Genomic DNA, 19747 nt, shown 5'->3' on the forward strand with positions numbered 1-19747 from the left:
AGATAGAGTGAGTGCGTGATATACTGATTACAGAGAGTGATAGATAAGACAATGCGATTTGAATATGAAGTGACACATCTCAATCACGCTATACTACAGAGTTCTTTAAAAGGCCGCACACACACAATTGCCATTCCATATAGCCAAGAAGAAGGTCACACATATACTAGAAGATGGCACTAAAGTAGAACCCAAGGAGAATAACGCTATTAAAAGAGAAATGTTCTTCTTCGACGCGTTCCCACTTGCTGAAAGAGTCTCTGTGTTTGAAATTAAAAGAGAAGAGGAATTCTCAGCAATTAAGAACTCAATTAAAGAAGAGACTGATAATGTTAATACCGCTATAAAAGATTTTTACGCTTTGAATGTCAAACATCTTAAGAACGCTGGTGCAATTGTTGACGATTCAAAAAGTAAGGTCTGTGATATCTCATTTGAAAGAACATTTGAAGGAGAAGGACTTGAAGAGTTCAAAGGAAAGACTGTTGTTCTTCCATTTTACCTCAACTAAATCAACATCTTTGAAATATTTGTTTTTGTTATTAACCATATTTTTTATATCACTAATCAAACAATTTTGTTTCATAAATTGTTTGTTGTCAATTCATTAAAAAATTAAAATCTATTTAAAAAAATTTTGAATTTTTAAAAAGTGCACTAACCGGGACTCGAACCCGGATCTCCACCTTGGGAGAGTGAAATTCTGCCCTTAGACCATTAGTGCTTTCTTAATATTCATATTGAAATTGACTTGTATTGAGGTTAGATATTAAAATGTTATTAAAAATTTATAAATTATTATAAATATCAAAAAAAATTTTGAGATGATGTGTCAAAGTTTCTATCGCAATGTGGTCTTCTGATTATGACAATTTGTGAAATGGTGAGATGTGTCAAAAGTAATTGAAATGTAATTATTGTGGAGAACACAAAAAGCCAATCACACACATGTAACAATTAAAACCAAAAGTTACACAAAACTACTCAAAGAAGTTGTATGATATTGATAACCAAATAAATACTATAATATCTATTTACAATTAAAATGCAATTCATCTTTTCAAAAATAGGATGACATTCTGGACACGTGAAGTGAAATGAGTCATTGTACTCTGTGTCGGTGACACGTTACCCACTCTATAAACAGCCAACTGAAAGCAAAGACAAACATTTCATGTGTGAGAAAGAGTGTCCAGCAAAGAAGGCATATGAAGACTTTCTGAGAATTGTGCCAAAAGTGCAAGTTGGCGAAGAAGCGCCAGAGATCAAAGCTCAGTGCCTTTGTCCGTGTGGTGCAATCAAGGACTTTGACATGTCTGAGTACAAGGGCAAGTTCATTGTGTTGTTGTTCTACCCACTCGACTGGACTTTTGTCTGCCCAACAGAGATGATGGGATACTCCAAACTTGCAGAAGAGATGAAGGATGTCCAGTTTGTTGGCATCTCAGTCGACTCCGTCTTCTGACACAAGGCGTGGACCGAGGCACCAAAGGAGCACGGCGGTGTTGGAAAGCTTTCGTTCCCACTTGTTTCTGATATCAAGAAGTGCATCAGCATGAGATACAACATGTACAATGCGGCTGACGGCATTGCACGACTTGGGTATGTCATTGTCGACACAAAGGGGATTGTCAGATACATGCAAGTCAACGACAACGGAATTGGAAGAAACACAGACGAGACAAAGAGAATCATCGAAGCAATCAAGTTCTCGGACGAACATGGCGATGTCTGCCCACTCAACTGGAAACCAGGAAAAGACACAATGAAACCAACACCAGAAGGCGTTGCTGCTTATCTCACAAAACACTAATTGACTTGATTCTTCACATTGAAGTCTTTACACACCCACAAGTCAATTTCAATATGAGTATCAAGAAAGCACTAATGGTCTAAGGGCAGAATTTCACCCTCCCAAGGTGGAGATCCGGGTTCAAGTCCCGGTTAGTGCACTTTTTATATTTATTATTTATAGTTAAGTTATTAGAAATTATTATAAAAAATACCATGAGATAGAGAAAAATAATTTTAAATAATTATTTTTTTTCCTCTGTTTTTTAAATGAATTATTTGAAAAGTTGACAAATCAAGTTTTCAATGACAAATTTGTCTATTTAAACAATTTATTAATGATAATGAAATGTTTACATGTATCAAATATAATTATTATTATTATCATTCTTTGTTTTTAAAACATTAACCAAAAAATGTTGTTTCTGAATGTAAAATAATTTTTTACGGTTTTGACCAATCAATTGACGACTTGAGTGGTTTTTAGATAATAGACTGGCCAACCGCACTAAAATTAACCCCAAAATTTAATTTTTAAACCATTTGAGCATTTTGACTTGTTACTTTTCTTTTTACTTAAACTAGTAAACAATAATAAATTTAGTCATATAGATTATACGTGCAAACGAAATTAAAAAAAAAATGCTTTAATTTATATATTTCAGCTCAAAAGTTCGTTATTTTAATAAATAATAAAACAAATAAATAGAATGAAGTATTAAAATTATTTGAGCAAAATATAACAAATATTCATTTTGGTAATAAAATAATAAATTTTATTGAAAAATATGTACAACTTGTTGTTTTTGGCATTTTTTCATTATGTGTAAAATTGATAATCGAGTTTTTTTTTCTCAAAAGCAAATTACCAACATCATGATATTCAATAACAACAACAGGAGATAAACAATAAATGGGATAATATATTTAAACAGACTTGTAAATTGGTTTAAAGACTGTTAAACATTATTTCATATATTGTACAAAAAAATAAAATACATGTAATTTCAAAGAATAAAGTTCTTAACATAATAAACAATTGTAACATTAGATAAATTGTAAATAATGATTAAAACAATTTGTGTGAATTTTAAATCATGATAATTTAACCCAAATTATAAAAAGTATGAAATTTGCAAGTTATTATTCATTAGTAATAATCACATTGCATATGTTTTAATTGAAATGTTGTTTTGAGAATGAACAACGATTTAAACATATAAGTGGTTAACAGTTACGAAAAATAAACATAACGTTATATTTTAAATTGACAAGCCTTTAATTTATATTTTTGAAATAAAAGTTACAAATCATATTCATTATACATTTTTACTGTTATAACATTGTAATTGATTGACTGCACAATGATTATGTATTTAATAATGTTGTAAAACCAATTGTTATATTCAATTTAGATAATATTAATGAAAATGATTATTGAAAATAATTTATAAATCACATCATTTATTTAAAAAACGATTACTTTTAAAGAATATATTCTTGGTAAATTTATATTGTTTTTGGTTCATACAGATTTATATTTTTTTGAATATCAAAAAATATAATTTAAAAAAAATAATATTTAATAATCATGTGTTCCCAAAAACGTTTATTTTTTAAAATTTGAAATAAATAAAATGTTATTTAACTTTTGTTTATCGCTTCCAAATAATAATTAGTTTTTAATAATTTATTTGTAAAAGCAAAAGTCGGTTATATGTGTGGTCAACTTTGGTTTCGGCAAAAAGGAACGTTGCTTTAAAAATTCGGCATAATTGAAAATAATGGTCATCGGTTGGCCAGTCTATTAGATAACTATTGGGTTTAGTGGTGATGTTAAAATTAAATAATTGAAAAATTATATATTTTTTAAGAGTTAAAAAAGTATAAATTGAATTATTATTTTATATATAATATTTTATTATTCTTAACCATATTTTATAATATATAATTAATTATTATTAAATCAATAATAACATAAATAGTTATTTTTATTTAACTTTTTATTCAAACTTTTTAATAAAAGTATAACAATAATATAGTTTATTATTAACAATTCATAAATGAAAAAAAATGGTAAATACTTGTGATTCTTTATATTTCTTTCTAATTAAAAAAAGGTATTTATTTTTCATATTTTCAATAACTTTTTTTTTAGTTTTGTTTTGTATTATTTTAAAACAATTAATATATAATTAATTCAACCTAAAAAATAATATAATTTTAATTTAAAAAACAAAACAAAAAGCAAAATAATATTTTAATTAAATACACAAAAAATAATGTACTAAATTTAAACAATAAACCAAAAAGAAAAAAAAATGTTTTTGATTAGCGACACAAAACAGAGGAGAACAATAAATCAATTAATTAATTTATTATTGAATAACTAAAACAAACTGAATAGTTATGTGATACAACTTGTAATAAATATTTTTATTTTATTTTTGTATTATATTTAGTATTTTAAGAGGAAACCTATTAATTTAAAGAAACGAAAAATTGTTTTTCATGATATTTTGAACCTGATAGTTACATATTAGGTATTTAAAACATGTTATTTCGTCTTAAAAATAAGAGTAAATTGTACCAGTCATTTGAAATTCAATTTAATCATATTGGTGCTAAAAATATAACTAAATAAAACATAATGAATGTAATCTGGGTGTTCGTCTTGTGTGAGCACTTTGCACAAACAACACATACACTTAAAAGCATTGATAGTTTAAACCCTTTAAGTGATGATTCATCTTCTTCTTTTGATTTTTCAGAATCAACCAATTTTGCAAACACAAGTTCAAGCGAAACCCCAACAACAGAAAAATGTGGAGACTTCTATGGACAAATTGTTGGAGTTACTGGAGCAAGTGTCATACAAGTCGACTGCCAAATAACACGTGTCGCACTTTCAAACAACTTTTCACTCACTTTCGCAAACGGTGTGGAACTCGAAGTTTCAGAAACGATTGATCTTATTGACAATTCTGTGCTCACGGTGTATTCAAGTGTTTTAGATGTGACAAAAGGTGTGACTCTCATCGACACCAGCAGTTTTTTTCTTCTTGATAATTCTACGATTATGTGTTGCGATTTTGAACTAAAAGAGTATGCAGAACTTGTTGTTGAAGACAGTACACTCACTGTCGAAAATTCATTCTCCACGTATACTGCAGGAAGTATCACACTGTCAGGCAACACTACTCTTTATTCTGGAACTTTTAACATTCTACAAGACTCCTCTTTAGTTGTCCAAAACACTCCATACATCCAACCCACTAAAAGTTTTAACATAGCAGGAATATCATTTCTTTCAACAGGGAGTCCTACTTATACAATAAACCCAACGACATCATCAAAGGTGTTTAATATTCACTCCAAATGCATCTTTTCAATTGAAGACGACTCTCTGATACAATGTGATAACTTTGCAGTCTTCGAAACAGCTTCGGGGTCTTTGAGTGGAAATGTGAAAGTGTTACCAAAGAGTAATTTTCAAGTTTATAATTCTGCTGAGTTAGTGTTAAAAAATACGGTTTCTGTCATTACTAAAACCCTTTATGTGTTTAATAACGGGAATTTGGTTGTACAAGATAATAGCTCAATTTTATGTTCATCAAATTTTAAAGCAAGCGACAGTGCGTTCATACAAATCATGGGAAACGCAGTAATTTCGTTTGTATCAACGACATTCACCAAAGCTCCTGTTATTGAAATGTACAATTCAAGCGTTTTTAAGGCAACTCAACAATTCACTCCAACAGAACAAACATTTGTTACTATGTACAATCACAGTTCTATTCAAACATTGTATGTAAATTTAAAAGGAGATGCACAACTTATTATGAATGACAACTCTTCTATTGTTTCATCATCAAATATTAGAACATATGATCAAAGCATTTTAGAAATTAGGGATTCGACACATATAACATGCAAAGGATATTTTCAAGTCCAACAGAGTGCCAAACTTATAATGTTTAATTATTCAATACTTAACATTAAAAATCACTTACTACTTACAGATGATGGTGTTTTGGAATTAAAAGACGAAACAAAAATGACAACACCAATTATGAACTTGAAAGCAAATGGTTTAATCGTGTTGTCAGGAAAATCAGTTCTGAATATAACAACTTTAATAAATGGATTGGAATATTCAGAAATTGAGGTGACTGAACAAAGCATTTTAGTCACTCCATATTTTAATTTAACAAATTCGAAGATTTCACTTGCAAGCCAAAAATTATTTGCAAGTGTGAATGTGGGTTATTTCATGTCTACAAATGGATCCGTTTTTTCAGAAGGAAATTCATATTTTGAAGTCGACACTTTTAATGTTACTTTAAATTTACTCCAAAATGTGAATAGAGACGTGTTCACTTATCCCCTCTTTGACGTGCAAAATGTCGAACAAATTAACATCTCGACAATCGAGTCTTCTTCTGATTTTGATATTATCACAAGTCACACAATCATAACAACTACTATTCCTAGTGGTACACATTTACTCCAAGATGGTAAATTGCTGCGATATGGAAATTCTGAAATGATATACTGTCATATGAAATTCAACACGATTCGTGACGATGCATATGAAGAACCACATTGTCCTTGTTACGGAGTTAATTGCACTTTAGTTCCAAACAGCGACTTTAGCGAGGTTTTTATAAATGACAACAACACATTTGTTAATCTCCAATCGACAACTACAACTCAACTGGTTTTTGGAGAGAACGTGGACGATGCCCATGTCAAAATTTCTAATCAACTCACCATAAAGTTTTCTTCGGACTTTTCGAATCAAAGCGTTGATATTATAAACAGTACGTTCAATGCAACACAAACAAGTTTTACTATTGGAGAATACAAAATGTCGATTAAGTCCTTAAACGTTAAAGATGTTGTTGTTTATTTACACGGAAAAGTTAACCCAAAGAAAATACAAATAGAACAGTCTACTATTCCCATGTTATTTATGTCTGATAATGGATTTCTTGTGGAAATTAATGAAACAAGCAAAGTATTTTTAATTGTGTATTATAACAACGGTCAATTAGAGTTCCACAAAGAGACGATTCCATACTGTGAAAAAGGGTATATTCTTGAGAATAATTTGTGCCAAAAAGATGTGAACTGTAAAATGAGTAATGGTGAATCATGTGTGAAGTGTTACGATGGGTATAAAGCAGAAAAGAAACGAAGGTGTTATGTCCCCGACAACCATTGTCAATTGGAGTTCGATAATAATTGCAAATTGTGTTCACCAAATGATACTTATGTTAACAATTCGTGGAGCTGTGATAAGAAAGTTTCGAATTACAAAACAAAGGACAACAATAAAATCATCACTTGTTTGTCTGGGTTTTATTTAACAATAAGTGGGTGTAGTAAATGTAATGAACTCGAGCCAAATTGTAAATATTGTGACAATGAAAAGTGCACCGTTTGTGATGATAAATACGAATTTAATTCAACACTTAATTGTGTTTTGAAAGAGTGTTACAGTACGGAACCAGTTCAAAAAGACGAGAACGGGAAATGCGACTTGAAACAGGAACAATGCAAACGAATAGTGAATGGAATTTGTGTGGAGTGCACAACAGGTCACTTCAAAAATTCATCTCATTATTGTAACAATTACAAAGATGAAAATTGTACAACACAACACACAAAAGGTTGTACAAGGTGCAAAGACTCTTTTTATTATAATTCATCAACTGAACAATGTGATGTATGTGATACAAATTGTTTGACCTGTTATAACAAGGCAGACTTCTGTACTTCATGTGAAGATGGGTATTATTTGAGTGAAAATAAGTGTATTTTGAATACAATTTTGAAAGAAAAATGTGATACTCTTTCGGTGAATGGTCGTGGGTGTTACTCGTGCAAATCTGGCTATTATAGAGAAAAGTTGGACTGTGAGCCATGCTCGATTTCTTGTTCCACTTGTATAAATGGGTTAAACTGCATACAATGTAATACATCCAATTATCAGATAGACACGGGTGAGTGTGTTTCAAGAAGTTCGTTGATTGGTTGTGGAGTAGACGTGACATCTGTTGGTTGTACACAATGTGCTGATGGATATTATTTAGTACGTGGTAATCAATGTGCAAAGTGTTTTACAACGTGTACAACGTGTGAGAGTCAAGACGTGTGCCATTCATGTGTTGAAAGTTACATACTAATTAAAGGCACATGTGTCCACTTTGAAAGTGTTGAAAAGTGTCTTCATAGTTCAAACTCCAAATGTGATAAATGCACATTTTGGAGAAGTCCAAGTAATGATGGATCATATTGTGTGTATCATATCAAGTGGTGGTTATTGTTAGTGTTGATTCTCTTCATCATAACAGTTTCCATTTTTATTATATTTGTTGTATACAAAGTGAGCAATTTAATCATGAAAAAGCGGCACATCAAAGAGCTCAAAAAGAACATTCATATTAACAAAATCAAACGACTTGACATCGATTTGATATTACTTAAAGGTGGAGTTTGTGTAGATAAAAATGTTGTCGATTTCACAGATGAAAGTGGACCGATTCCAGTCGGTGTGGAAACAGTGCAATTCTTGAATGTCGGCAACACCACTTCCAAGTCGATGAAAATACAAATAACAACAGCAAATTCGACCGAGAAACTGAAGATGAGAGTCGAGCCGCCAATTGTTTGTATTCGTAAAGGCGAAATATGTGAGTTTAAAATATGCATAACTCCTCAATTTACAACAAATTTGGACAACGAACACATTGCCATTATCACATACAGTATGAAAACAGATTTGGAAACAGTCAACTCAATTCCAATCAAAGCAGAAACACAAGCGTCTTATCGACTCGACCCAGAAGACATTATTGATGGGAAAAAGATCGGGGAAGGTGCATTTGGTATTGTGTTGAAAGGGTTTTATAGGGGGAATGTTGTAGCTCTTAAAAAGTTAAAGCAGAGGATCTACTGCATTGATAATGATGAATTTGACAATGAACTGAACATGCTTGAAAAGTTTAATTCCGACTACGTCATTCATTACTATGGGGCTGTGATCGTTCCCAACAAAGTGTGTGTTGTCACTGAATTCGCAGAATTTGGGGGATTTGGTGACGTCATGAAAAAACATAAAAGCGACTTTCTTTGCGATAAAATGCGAGTGAAGATCATGTTGGACGCCTCAAGAGGAATTGAGTATTTACACAACAATGGCGTGTTACATAGAGACATCAAACCAGACAATATTTTAGTTGTTTCTTTAGAAGAAGACATAACAGTTAATGGGAAGCTCACTGATTTTGGATCATCAAGAAACTTTAATATGTTGATCACTAATATGACATTCACAAAAGGAATCGGCACACCAAAATATATGGCTCCTGAGATGATTGGAAAGAAGAGGTATAATATGCAGACGGACATATACTCATTTGCTGTCACAATGTATGAGACTTTTGGGTGGTGTAATATCTATACAGAAGCTCAATTCAAATTTCCATGGAACGTCGTCGATTTTGTATTGAAAGGGAACAGAGAATCTAAGCCGGATGGAATGAAGGTGGAGATGTATTCGCTTATTGAAGATTGTTGGAAACAGGATCAAGAAGATAGACTCAAAATATCCGAAGTTGTTGCGCGGCTTCAAGCTATGTATGATTTGTTTTAGTGTACTTATTTTATTATTATATTAATTACTGTATTATAATTTTAAAATATAGTATTAAATAGTATAGTATAAATAATAAAATATATATTTTACAATATTCTATTGGATCAAATATTATGCTATAAATAATCTATATTTATTTAAATAATAATCTAATCAAAACATTGAAATTAAATTACAATCAAATAATAAAGTTGATAACTTTATAATTATAAGGTATTTATTAACTATATATTTACAATATTTAAACCATAATATTTCTTGCTGTGAATTTGAACAAAAGATTTAATTAAGTGTTAAATCGTTGGGTTTAAGAGTAAGCATTGCGCTAAGGATTTTGTCCAAATTGTTGAGTTCTGCTTTATGTTGTAAAAAGTATTGGATTGTATTGAATATATCTTTCAAACGGGTTTCATCCGACTCTCCAACATCAAATTGGTAACCCTCGAGCGTTTTAATAATTGCACAAGCCGAATTCGAATCGTTATGAAGGACGAACTTTTTAATTTCCGTCAACATACAAACAACGACTTTGTTCACCGACTCTTCGCCAATGTTGTTATTAATCGGGATTTCCTTCTGATACACACATACTGCTTGTCCTCCAGCCATATTTGTATAATATAACATTGCTTGAACTCTTACAAATTCTCTTTGTTTCAATTCGTCTGACAGTATCCTACACTTCACTGGGATGTTTATTCCTTTAACAATGTCACTCAATTGCGCACTGTTTTCGACCACTTCGACATAACGCGGTACAACCATATACACTTTGCCATCGTGTCCGTATTTCTCTGCTTTGATTGCGCCTTGCACAACACTGTTAACATTTTCTTTGTTAATCGACCTGTAAGTTCCATTGCATTGTTTCACCATTGGTTCGTATTGAATCGTAAAAGGCTCGCAATCTTCAAATGAAAACACGTTGATAGACACTTTATTGTCCACTGCAAGTTTCCTGACCTTGTTGATGTTATTCGAGTTCATCTCAATTCCTCTGTTCGACTGCCCATCAGTACAAAAGATTATGGAACTGTTGGAATATGCTTTCGCGATGACTACTGATATAAGCATCCCCATTAATCCCGCGGTCGATCCACGCGGTGTTAAACTATCAACCGACTTCTTTAAATATTCTTCAGACTCTTTTATTGGTTTAAGTACAGAGTTTGCACTGGCCACATTAACAACTTCATCATACCCGAGCATCGAGTCAACAAATACAGGCGGTTTTGACCCGTCTCCATATATTCGACAATTCGACTCAAACTCTACTAAACACACACGGACGTTTGGTCTTGTCTTCCGCAAATTATCAATTTGCGAGTCGATCATATATCTCATCATGTTGAGTCTGTCTCCTTCCATGGTACCTGAACAGTCAATACAGAAAACAACGGCGGAGTCTTGTGTTTGTGCCACTTCTTGTTCGTATAAGTACACGCCATCTTCATGTAGGGCCACTGGTGCTATATTGTGTTGTTGTTCGCAGATGGGACACAACGACTTTGTTGTGAGTAAAGCACCACACTTTTGACATTGAGGGAATACATTAATTTTGGAGTCTTGAAACCCAATGCAATCTGTTGGGATTTCAAATTCGACATCTACGTGTTTGTCGTTTTGAATCGCTAACAAATTTTTCGTGGTCGACTCCATTCTCTGCTATTTTTTAGATAACAATTTTTAGTTGTTTATGGGAAATTAGAGTCATTCAAATGATTTTTTTATTTGGATTCGTGTTTTAATATATCGAAATTAAAATCAAAATAGAAAAATGAATTACATGTTAGTTGCACTTAAGTGCAATGACTTTATCACACTTCAAATGGTCTGAAAACGCTCGGCCAGTTAACGGATTTTTACTGCTATTGGCGGCTAAGTAATAGTCTTTGAAACACAAGTTGAAGTTGATGTCTCCACTTTTCCTCACCCAAAAGGCTGAGAAACATGAAAGGAAAAGTGGACTTCTGTCATCGTGCAGTGTAAAAGATTTGTCTTCACAAGCCATGCACTTTGGCGAACGAAAAAGGAATGAAGGAGACTCCCATTTGTTCTTTTGCCCCACTAAAAAGAAGTTGTGAGAGGTCACATTCAAAACTGAATTTACAGAAGAAGTTGGGATAACATCTTCTTGGTAAAACCCAAAGATATCTTGTTGTTTTGTTACAAACAAGAATATCATTTTTGAATGACAAGCAACTTTGTTTCTGAAATCTCTTGGATCAAATCCATCAAAAGAAGAATAAAAGATAAGTTCAAGATTTGTACTGTTTGTGTTTTGAGTCAAAAGTTGAGTGTACTCAGCTTCTTTTGTTTCAAAAGGCTGTTCAATTTGAATTTCCGAATTAGTTGGTAATATGTGGTTCGTTTTAATTTTTGGACTAAGTCCATTTGTTTTAGACTTTTTGAACAAATTATGAGTTGGTGTCAATAACTGGTCCGAACGTGAATGGATCAGTTTCATCTTTTTCATTGTTCTTGGTGTTGGTGGTTGTGGTGTCAAAGAGAGTTTAACTTCTTTCTCAACTGAAACATCGTAACTCAAGTAATCAATTTTTTGGGCTAATTGATTTGTTCGCACTTTAGTTGCAGAGATGTTTCCCATTGAGTAACGAATGAGTAAACATAATTTAGAGGGTTTAAATTCTCCTCCATTTTTCGTGTGTGTGATTTGAAAATAACCAAACCCATTTTTGGAATGTAATTTCTCAACTAATATAGAGTCTTTTGTGCCGTCTGCTTATTTTATTATGAATTACTCTGATTTAAAATAGTGAAACAACAAATAAAAGATAAGTGCTAAACTGTTGTATTGAGTCAATCTAAAGAGCAATTGGTTAGATTTTATGTTTTAAAATCAAAAGGTTAAATAATATAGGAATTTTAAATGAAAAACTTTAAAAACATTTTTAAAATCAAATATTTTCAGGATGATTGAATTTGAAATGTTAATTATTGGTAATGACTTAAGCATCGAAACCAAACTGAAATCAATTACAAACGATAAATGAATTACGCGTCAAATTTATTGAATAGCAAAGAAATTAATTAATTTAGTAAAAATATGATTTAAGTCTGTTTTATTCCATAACTTACTATAATAATTAATATTAAGTTTTATTTTGTTATCAAAAATTATAGTATAATCAGTTATTATCAAACTATATTATTATTTAAAGTTTGTATAACTTTGTTGTAAAAATAAAAGAAGAATGCGGGTTAAGAAAAACAGTTGTTTTGGTACTTAATGAATACCGCAACAAATGGGATTATTTAATAATGTATCATTCAGAAGAGTAGTTTAGGCAGAACAAAGTAATCGCAACTACATTTTATGGTATTATATGGAAAACAAATGTTTGGGGAAGTATGATCTCAAAACTTCGATTTATTAATTTTATTTATATAAATTTATATAATAATAATATAAAAACCAATTATTATAAATAGTATTAGTTATCGATAAAAGTGTTTAGTTTTTGGGAAAGAGAAAAGTTATAATCCAAATAAAGTTCACATAAAAATCTGTGAGCAGAAAAACCAGAAACAACTAAATTTATTCATAAACTTTGTTTTTTTCTGTTTAGGGTTGTCTCATTTTCAACCAAATAACAGACAAACCACGCCTTTTATAACCACTTATTCATTAAAAACTAATAAATTACAAACCCTTTTATGAAAAATAATGTCCATATTTAGTCTTTTTCTGTCCTTTGTTTTAATTTTTAATCATTTTTCTATTTGTAACTTTTTAATAATATTATAACTACAAATTTACAATTTTTGATAATATTTATTAAATATTATTCATTAAATTATTTATTAAATAATAGCTTAAAACTCTTTTTTTTATCATTAATAATATATTTTATAATTATAGTTTTTACTAAACGGAAATGAACCTTCGTTAGTTTAAAATAATAATATCAGTGATTGTTAGTTAAAAAAAAATAAACTAATATATACTATATTTTAATTAAGTTAGAGAATTAAACAAAGAAATTAATTTTGAACTGTATTCCAAAAACCTCAAAGTGATGGAGAGAGTGATGAAACTGATGAACAAATACCAACCGCGGAATTTCCAAATGTTGACACACCAAAGCGCGAACAATGAGTTGTTAATGAATATGGTTTGTTTACTATTAATAAAACTAAAGAAGTAACACCCAATAGTATTAATTAACAGACACGAGGAGACAACCCTCCTCACATATTAATCCATGGCTCCAGCGGGTCGGGGAGATACACGCGTGTGTTACTTTTCCTTCGCGAAATATATGGCAACGACGTTTTAAACATCAGTGAGGAAAGGTATAAAGTTGAGTTAGACAACGGCAACGAAATTGAAATCACCGTGCGGTCGTCATTACACCACGTTGAGTTTAACCCGTCCGTCTTTGGACTTCGCGACCGTCTTGTTCTTCAGTGGCTGATCGATCAAACCAAAGTTGGTCCACTCAAAAAGACGTTAGTGATCCCACAAGCAGACAAACTGACCCGTGACGCGCAGTTTGCAATTCGTCGCGCGATGGAAACGGGAAGTTGGCGGTACATCTTTATCACTGAAAACGTGTCTTCTGTGATGCGGCCGCTCCGCTCGCGATTTCTCGACATTCGCGTGGAGTCTCCGACACAACCGGAGTTAATAGCCTTACTCAAATACATTCGAGCAACAGAGAATTTCGAAGTGTCTGATTCTCGCATAGAGTCGATTGTGAATGCAAACGTTGGCAACTTTCGAACCTCTTTAATGTCCTTTTTTGTCTACACTGTCGCCAATTACGAGACAAAACCCGTGTGGAAGACCACATGTGAAGAGATCATCCGAACAATAGTTCTTTCTCAATCCGTCGATTTAATCTCCAATTTCATCCGCCCCAAACTCTCACAGTTGATCGATTTAGGTATTCACCCTTCCTTAGTATTACAGCACCTCTTCCGGTTGTGTATGTCTTCTAACATCGATGACTTATACAAATTGGGTGTTATCGGGATCATTTCTAAATTCGACAAAACTCTTACCCTTGGCAGAAACCCTTGGATTCACGTCGAAAACTGTATCACCGCGTTGATGACCTTATTCTCCGCATTGAAACAATAATTTGTATGAGTATTTCTTTGTGTTTGATTGGTGCTAGAGTCTATTGGTTTCATGTAGAGTGCTAACAAACAGTATTGAACGATCAATTAGTCCAAACAAAATGTGACATACGGACCACCTAGTGATCATTTTATATCATTTTCCACGCAAAGCAAAACAAGAACACAGCCAATGAGAAGATTAGGGCAACCCCCAAACTTACCATGGCACTCCCATACGTCTCAACAATGGAATACAGGCCCGTCCTTTTCAAGAAATCGTCAACATCGCCCTGGTACTCTTTCACTTGATACTTCTCGTCCAATGCATTGACTGTATGTTGTAACCATGTGTTATACTCATCAACAAATACATGTCTAACATTTTTATACACGTAAAGAATAAAGCGCGCAATGGAACGTAACACATACACCGCAAATTTGGAAATGTCGTTCCAAAGGTCGTGTAAGACTTTCACAATTGTTGGAACTAATTGATTCTCTTCATGGGTAATTGATGGTTTAACGTCTTGTGGCTTTTCTTGTGGTATTTCTTGAATCACTTCTTCCTCTTTTTCTTGTGGAGTTGGTATTGTAATTGGGATCGGTTCTTCAATATGAGTGTGTGGTATCTCGACTGGAACATCGTGATGGTCATCCACTTGGATTTCCAAATGGTCATCTGGCATTTGGTGGTCATCGATGAATTCCGCCGTTTCATTTTCTATAGTACCAATAACTTCGTCTTCTTTCACCTGTTCGTTTGGTTTGGGGATATCGTCTAAGTTATCAACCTTTGGAGTAACTATTTTAGTTTCACTCCACCAAGTCTTAAGAGACCCAATTAATGTCGAAGTCTTGTTTGCAACAAAGTTGTATGAAGTCTTCACGACTTCTGTTGACTTAGTTGCAGTATAGACGACGGCATCCTTAGCCCCTTCGCCAAGAGTACTTACACCACTTTTTATGAATTGTAAGACTTGACTTTCGGGACTCTCTTGTGTGTCGATTATGTTAGGAATTTCATTGTGTGGAAGTGGTGAAGGTAAACCCTCTGGTTTGATTAAGATTTGATTCTCATTATTCATATTGTTCATCATTGTTCCCACCGGCTGTACTGAAAACATGGTAACAAATGTCGATAGTAATACAGCAGTAGTTGCCCATATACTATTAAGTTGCATTGTATTTTGATTTGTAGTTTGTCATTTGTTTTGTTGTAGGGTTATTCTTTTCTCTTTTTCCTTTTACTGAAAAAAAGATAAAAAACATGAACTTATTTTGAAGAAAATTAAAAATCGTATTTAAACCAATTATATATGGTTTATTATAGTTCATTTTTTGGTTTATTTTAAAATGTAATTTTTAATTACTATTTTAATTTTTATTTTTTATTACTTTAAAAAGTAATTAATATTAACTAATTTTATTAATAATAATAAAGAAAAATAAATTTTTTTGTCTTTTCTTTATTTGTTATTTTATTTAATTAGTATTAATAATATTTTTTAATTAGTTTACCATATTATCTAAAAACAATTATAGTATTTTGATATTTGAATTAAACTATATTAAAGTCACGTGTTTTTGTAAAAAACAATTGAAATGTTATATATAACATTTAAATATTTCTATTGTTTTATTGAAATTCCAAATAAAAAACATCAAGTAAAAACAAAAAACAAGAGTACAGTCTGTCTTTTTAACGTTATCTGGTCTCAAACGTTATCTGGTGCCTTTTGGACCATAATAAATGGAATAATTCGGGGAGCAGTCCCAAAAATCCATCCCAATTGTTTCGGGTTTTTTCACGCTTTACCTAATGCCCGATGTTTAGACAAAAATGAAGCTATTTTTTGTCCACCAGATAACGTTTGAGACCAGATAACGTTAAAAGACTGACTCTAGTTTTATGGGTAACTGAGTGAATCTAATTTAACGAACAAAATGAGACACTTTTTTATAATAAAAGTCAATCTTCAACATATTATTTTTCATACGAAAAATGTACAACAAACAAAACGAACTGAAAATATATAATGTTATTATTTTTACTTGTCCTCTTTGTTTTTAGTGTCTGTTCAGTGGAAGTGCGCCACATCACTGATTTAGACCGGGTGAAATTACAAGAAGAGTCTAAACATGTGATGTTGATGATTCTTCTTGAGAACGATGATACCAAAGTGTCAACATATCAAACTTTTGCACAAAAAAATCAGGACTTAGACGTTGACTTCTGTTACACAATTAAACAAGAGTCTTTACAAATTGTTCGTGAGAGAGACATTTCCCTTTTTCCCGCATTTGTCATTATAAGACATCACGATCAAAAGGATATGATCCTCCAAGGTGGTTTTGACATCCCCAAGATACAACAGTTTTTCGAAATAGGGACATTACCCATCATATATTACTTCATGGACTCCTCTTCTGTCCAAGTCTTTTCGAAGAAGGCATATACAACTTCCTTTGTATTTGAACGAAATAAAGACGTGTTGTTTAACCCCTTTTTAAATGAGTACGCAACAGCTTCTTACAAATTGGCGCCCCTCTCAGACACTTCATTTTACTATACAGAGTCGAGTGTCTCACAGTATCAACTCATTTTCAATGATAACATGAGGTACTCCGATGAGTCCGATTTACTCGTCTATTCCCCCAAATCAAATTTGTCGATGGGACTTTGGATGGATCGAGTAGCTTTCCCACTCTTCCAACCAGTAACAGAAGACTCAAAGAGTCTACTTGTAAAGGCAAATATGAAAGCAATTATTATCGTCTCCGAAGATGTCACAAAACAAGACTATTTAAATTACGTATCAATCGCTCGTGCGGCCCGCGGACATATTGCTCTTATGTACTGCACAAAGGGGAGTTTCTTCGACACTCAAATTGGTGGAGAATTTCCGATCCGTGTTGTCAACGAGAACTTCGAGAGGATATCGGAGGGCGGCATATTAGAAGATTTAATCAAGAAATATACAGATGACGACAAAATCGGTGATTTGCGAAGTTATAAAATATCCGACGACGAGAGCAATCCGTTATATGACATGATGAAGTTGATGATGGACTCCGGGAGTTATCAAGACTTATTTGAATCGCCGAAGAACAAACCCTATATCGACTTGTTTATGGGAATTATAGCAAACAAAACACTTTCTAATGATGTCTTTGCGTTAATGAATCAATTCACACAAATCGACTTCTACTCGGAAGACTCCGACGTCGATGAGATCATCGATTTCTTGAAGAATGAAAAATTGTGGGCAACCCTAGACGTCATCAATGTCCAGCACTCTTCTATTCCTAAAGAACAAATGACCTTCTTAAACAATTTGAACCGAATCGTCCACGACGAAGTCGCTTCAAAAACACTTGAAACGATTGTTCGAAGGACATTCAGATCGCAAATAGTTCGCAATTTCTTTAAAGAGAATCCAGTCATTGAAAATGTGAAGCCTGAGCAAGTGATAGCACTAGCCAACACCCCGGAGATTAAAGCCATTCTAGAAGACATCCAAGCACTCATGAAAACAGTGGAGGAAAGAAAATTGATACACAACGAGCTCTAACTCATCGTTCTTTCCCTTTCTTGAAGAACAAATCACACTTTAATAATAAATTAATCTAGATATGATATTTTTTGGGTTTTAAATACTTGATGGGTGTCTACCGTGTTCGTCGACTTCGAACGCGCTATAGTTAAGGCCATCGACGGGGAAGTAACTCTGAACACTGGAGACTCGTCGTCATGGAGTAACGGGTCAATTGGTGATGCGCAAAGACTCACCTTCTTTTTCCCTCTAAATTCAATACTCGAGTTCTCACGTTCAATGAAGTGTTCCAAAGTGTTTAAGTTCTTTGAATTCTCAGTCATGAATGACGACACAAATTCATCAATTTCTTTTTCAACTTCAGCTTTCTCGGAATCCGATGATGTTTTCCACTTCCGAGAGAAGTTAAGTAATGGGTTGAGACCAGAAAAGAAAATGGAAGGAACGTTATCCTTTTTGACAACTTTCTGTTTCTTTAATATGCTATAAAGTTGTTGGATCAGCAAATCGTATTGTGTTAATGCATTTAATGTTTCTTCGGACGAATGTGCAAGGTATGTAAAGATGTTGTTGACTATCACCGCCATTTGGACGACCAAGTGATAAAACATGATACTGAAATCTCTCAATATGATGTCCATAGTAATTACTTTGAGTTCCGTTTCATAACAGACGTTGTCGCTCCAGTCAATCCACGCAAGTGTTTCGAACATCTTACTGAAATACTCTTGATGTCAGTATAGTTTTATTTTATAGTAGAATATACAATTGATATAGTTTATACAACAAACTTACAGATTCCAGGGTTTTGTGGATGGTCTCTTCATCATTATCTTCTGAGTAAACTGGTTTAGTGCACAAAATGATATTATGTAGTTTATAGAGTTTAACGACATCATTAAGATGAAGAGCAAAGTACCTCAATAAGAATGAAGAGTCATCGTTCAATTTGGCATTGATTAGAGGAGTCTCAAAGTTCAAATTCAATTCTACGAGATTATTAAGAAAGTAGTGTGTCTGGTCCTTCACCATGATATGACGAGATAATATAAAAAAATGGAATAATTCATTCAGCGTTAATTTGGAGTTAAAGCGCGAAGTAATTTCTTTGGTAAATTTCTCTTGATGAGTTTGGTCAAGGTATTGTAAGTAAAAATCATCTAAATCAACAACTGGTGTGGAGTGAGAGGAATTCTTTAAACACTTCTCTAAGGTGACTGTGCTGCGCTTTTTACCAAACTTAAACATTTTTGGGTTTGAAGATTGTAGGTTTTCGTTGAAATCTTGTTTTCTTTTTCAACTCTGCGATCAACCACTTTTTGTCGTTAGAAAAAACATTAGACTTCAATGAAAATAGATATTTTGAAAAACATGTTTTGAACAGGAAGTTATATATTAAATACCATATTTATATTATATTTTATATTATAATAAAATAGTTTTTGAATTAATTAAAATTGGTGGTATTATTTAATTATCAATAATATATTTAATTATATAAATATGGTTGTTAAAGATTATTTCCAAGATTATGTTATATAAATAAATAAAGATAAGATATTTATTTAATAATTAATATAATAAAATAAATTAAATATTTTGGTAAACACATAATTACAGAAGAGTTATTCTTTATCTTTTCTTACCAAAG

General features: G+C 32.3%; 8 protein-coding genes across 8 annotated transcripts; 4 read left to right on the forward strand and 4 right to left on the reverse strand.

The window, feature by feature from the left end:
* Nucleotides 1–1174: 1174 nt before the first annotated feature.
* On the forward strand, nt 1175–1813 carry EIN_173420 (2-Cys peroxiredoxin BAS1, putative; the record flags this gene model as incomplete). Its single annotated transcript, XM_004183965.1, has 2 exons — nt 1175–1435; nt 1493–1813. The coding sequence occupies 2 exons, from the start codon at nt 1175–1177 to the stop codon at nt 1811–1813; spliced, it is 582 nt and encodes a 193-aa protein (XP_004184013.1).
* Nucleotides 1814–4441: 2628 nt separating this feature from the next.
* EIN_173430 (protein serine/threonine kinase, putative) lies at nt 4442–9451 on the forward strand (the record flags this gene model as incomplete). Its single annotated transcript, XM_004183966.1, has 2 exons — nt 4442–4841; nt 4896–9451. 2 exons carry the CDS (start codon nt 4442–4444, stop codon nt 9449–9451), a joined length of 4956 nt encoding a protein of 1651 aa, XP_004184014.1.
* A 285-nt stretch (nt 9452–9736) lies between these two features.
* Nucleotides 9737–11113, reverse strand: EIN_173440 (hypothetical protein; the record flags this gene model as incomplete). Its single annotated transcript, XM_004183967.1, has 1 exon — nt 9737–11113. One exon carries the CDS (start codon nt 11111–11113, stop codon nt 9737–9739), a length of 1377 nt encoding a protein of 458 aa, XP_004184015.1.
* Nucleotides 11114–11243: 130 nt separating this feature from the next.
* On the reverse strand, nt 11244–12062 carry EIN_173450 (hypothetical protein; the record flags this gene model as incomplete). The annotated part of the gene is made up of 1 exon (XM_004183968.1): nt 11244–12062. One exon carries the CDS (start codon nt 12060–12062, stop codon nt 11244–11246), a length of 819 nt encoding a protein of 272 aa, XP_004184016.1.
* A 1432-nt stretch (nt 12063–13494) lies between these two features.
* Nucleotides 13495–14561, forward strand: EIN_173460 (replication factor C subunit, putative; the record flags this gene model as incomplete). Its single annotated transcript, XM_004183969.1, has 2 exons — nt 13495–13590; nt 13647–14561. The coding sequence occupies 2 exons, from the start codon at nt 13495–13497 to the stop codon at nt 14559–14561; spliced, it is 1011 nt and encodes a 336-aa protein (XP_004184017.1).
* A 130-nt stretch (nt 14562–14691) lies between these two features.
* On the reverse strand, nt 14692–15723 carry EIN_173470 (hypothetical protein; the record flags this gene model as incomplete). Its single annotated transcript, XM_004183970.1, has 1 exon — nt 14692–15723. One exon carries the CDS (start codon nt 15721–15723, stop codon nt 14692–14694), a length of 1032 nt encoding a protein of 343 aa, XP_004184018.1.
* An 855-nt stretch (nt 15724–16578) lies between these two features.
* EIN_173480 (hypothetical protein) lies at nt 16579–18114 on the forward strand (the record flags this gene model as incomplete). The annotated part of the gene is made up of 1 exon (XM_004183971.1): nt 16579–18114. One exon carries the CDS (start codon nt 16579–16581, stop codon nt 18112–18114), a length of 1536 nt encoding a protein of 511 aa, XP_004184019.1.
* A 50-nt stretch (nt 18115–18164) lies between these two features.
* On the reverse strand, nt 18165–19128 carry EIN_173490 (hypothetical protein; the record flags this gene model as incomplete). Its single annotated transcript, XM_004183972.1, has 2 exons — nt 18165–18823; nt 18888–19128. The coding sequence occupies 2 exons, from the start codon at nt 19126–19128 to the stop codon at nt 18165–18167; spliced, it is 900 nt and encodes a 299-aa protein (XP_004184020.1).
* Between the last annotated feature and the right edge of the window lie 619 nt (nt 19129–19747).

The sequence above is a fragment of the Entamoeba invadens genome (assembly GCF_000330505.1).
Source record: "Entamoeba invadens IP1 unplaced genomic scaffold scaff_1105074725591, whole genome shotgun sequence".
NCBI lineage: Eukaryota > Evosea > Mastigamoebida > Endamoebidae > Entamoeba > Entamoeba invadens.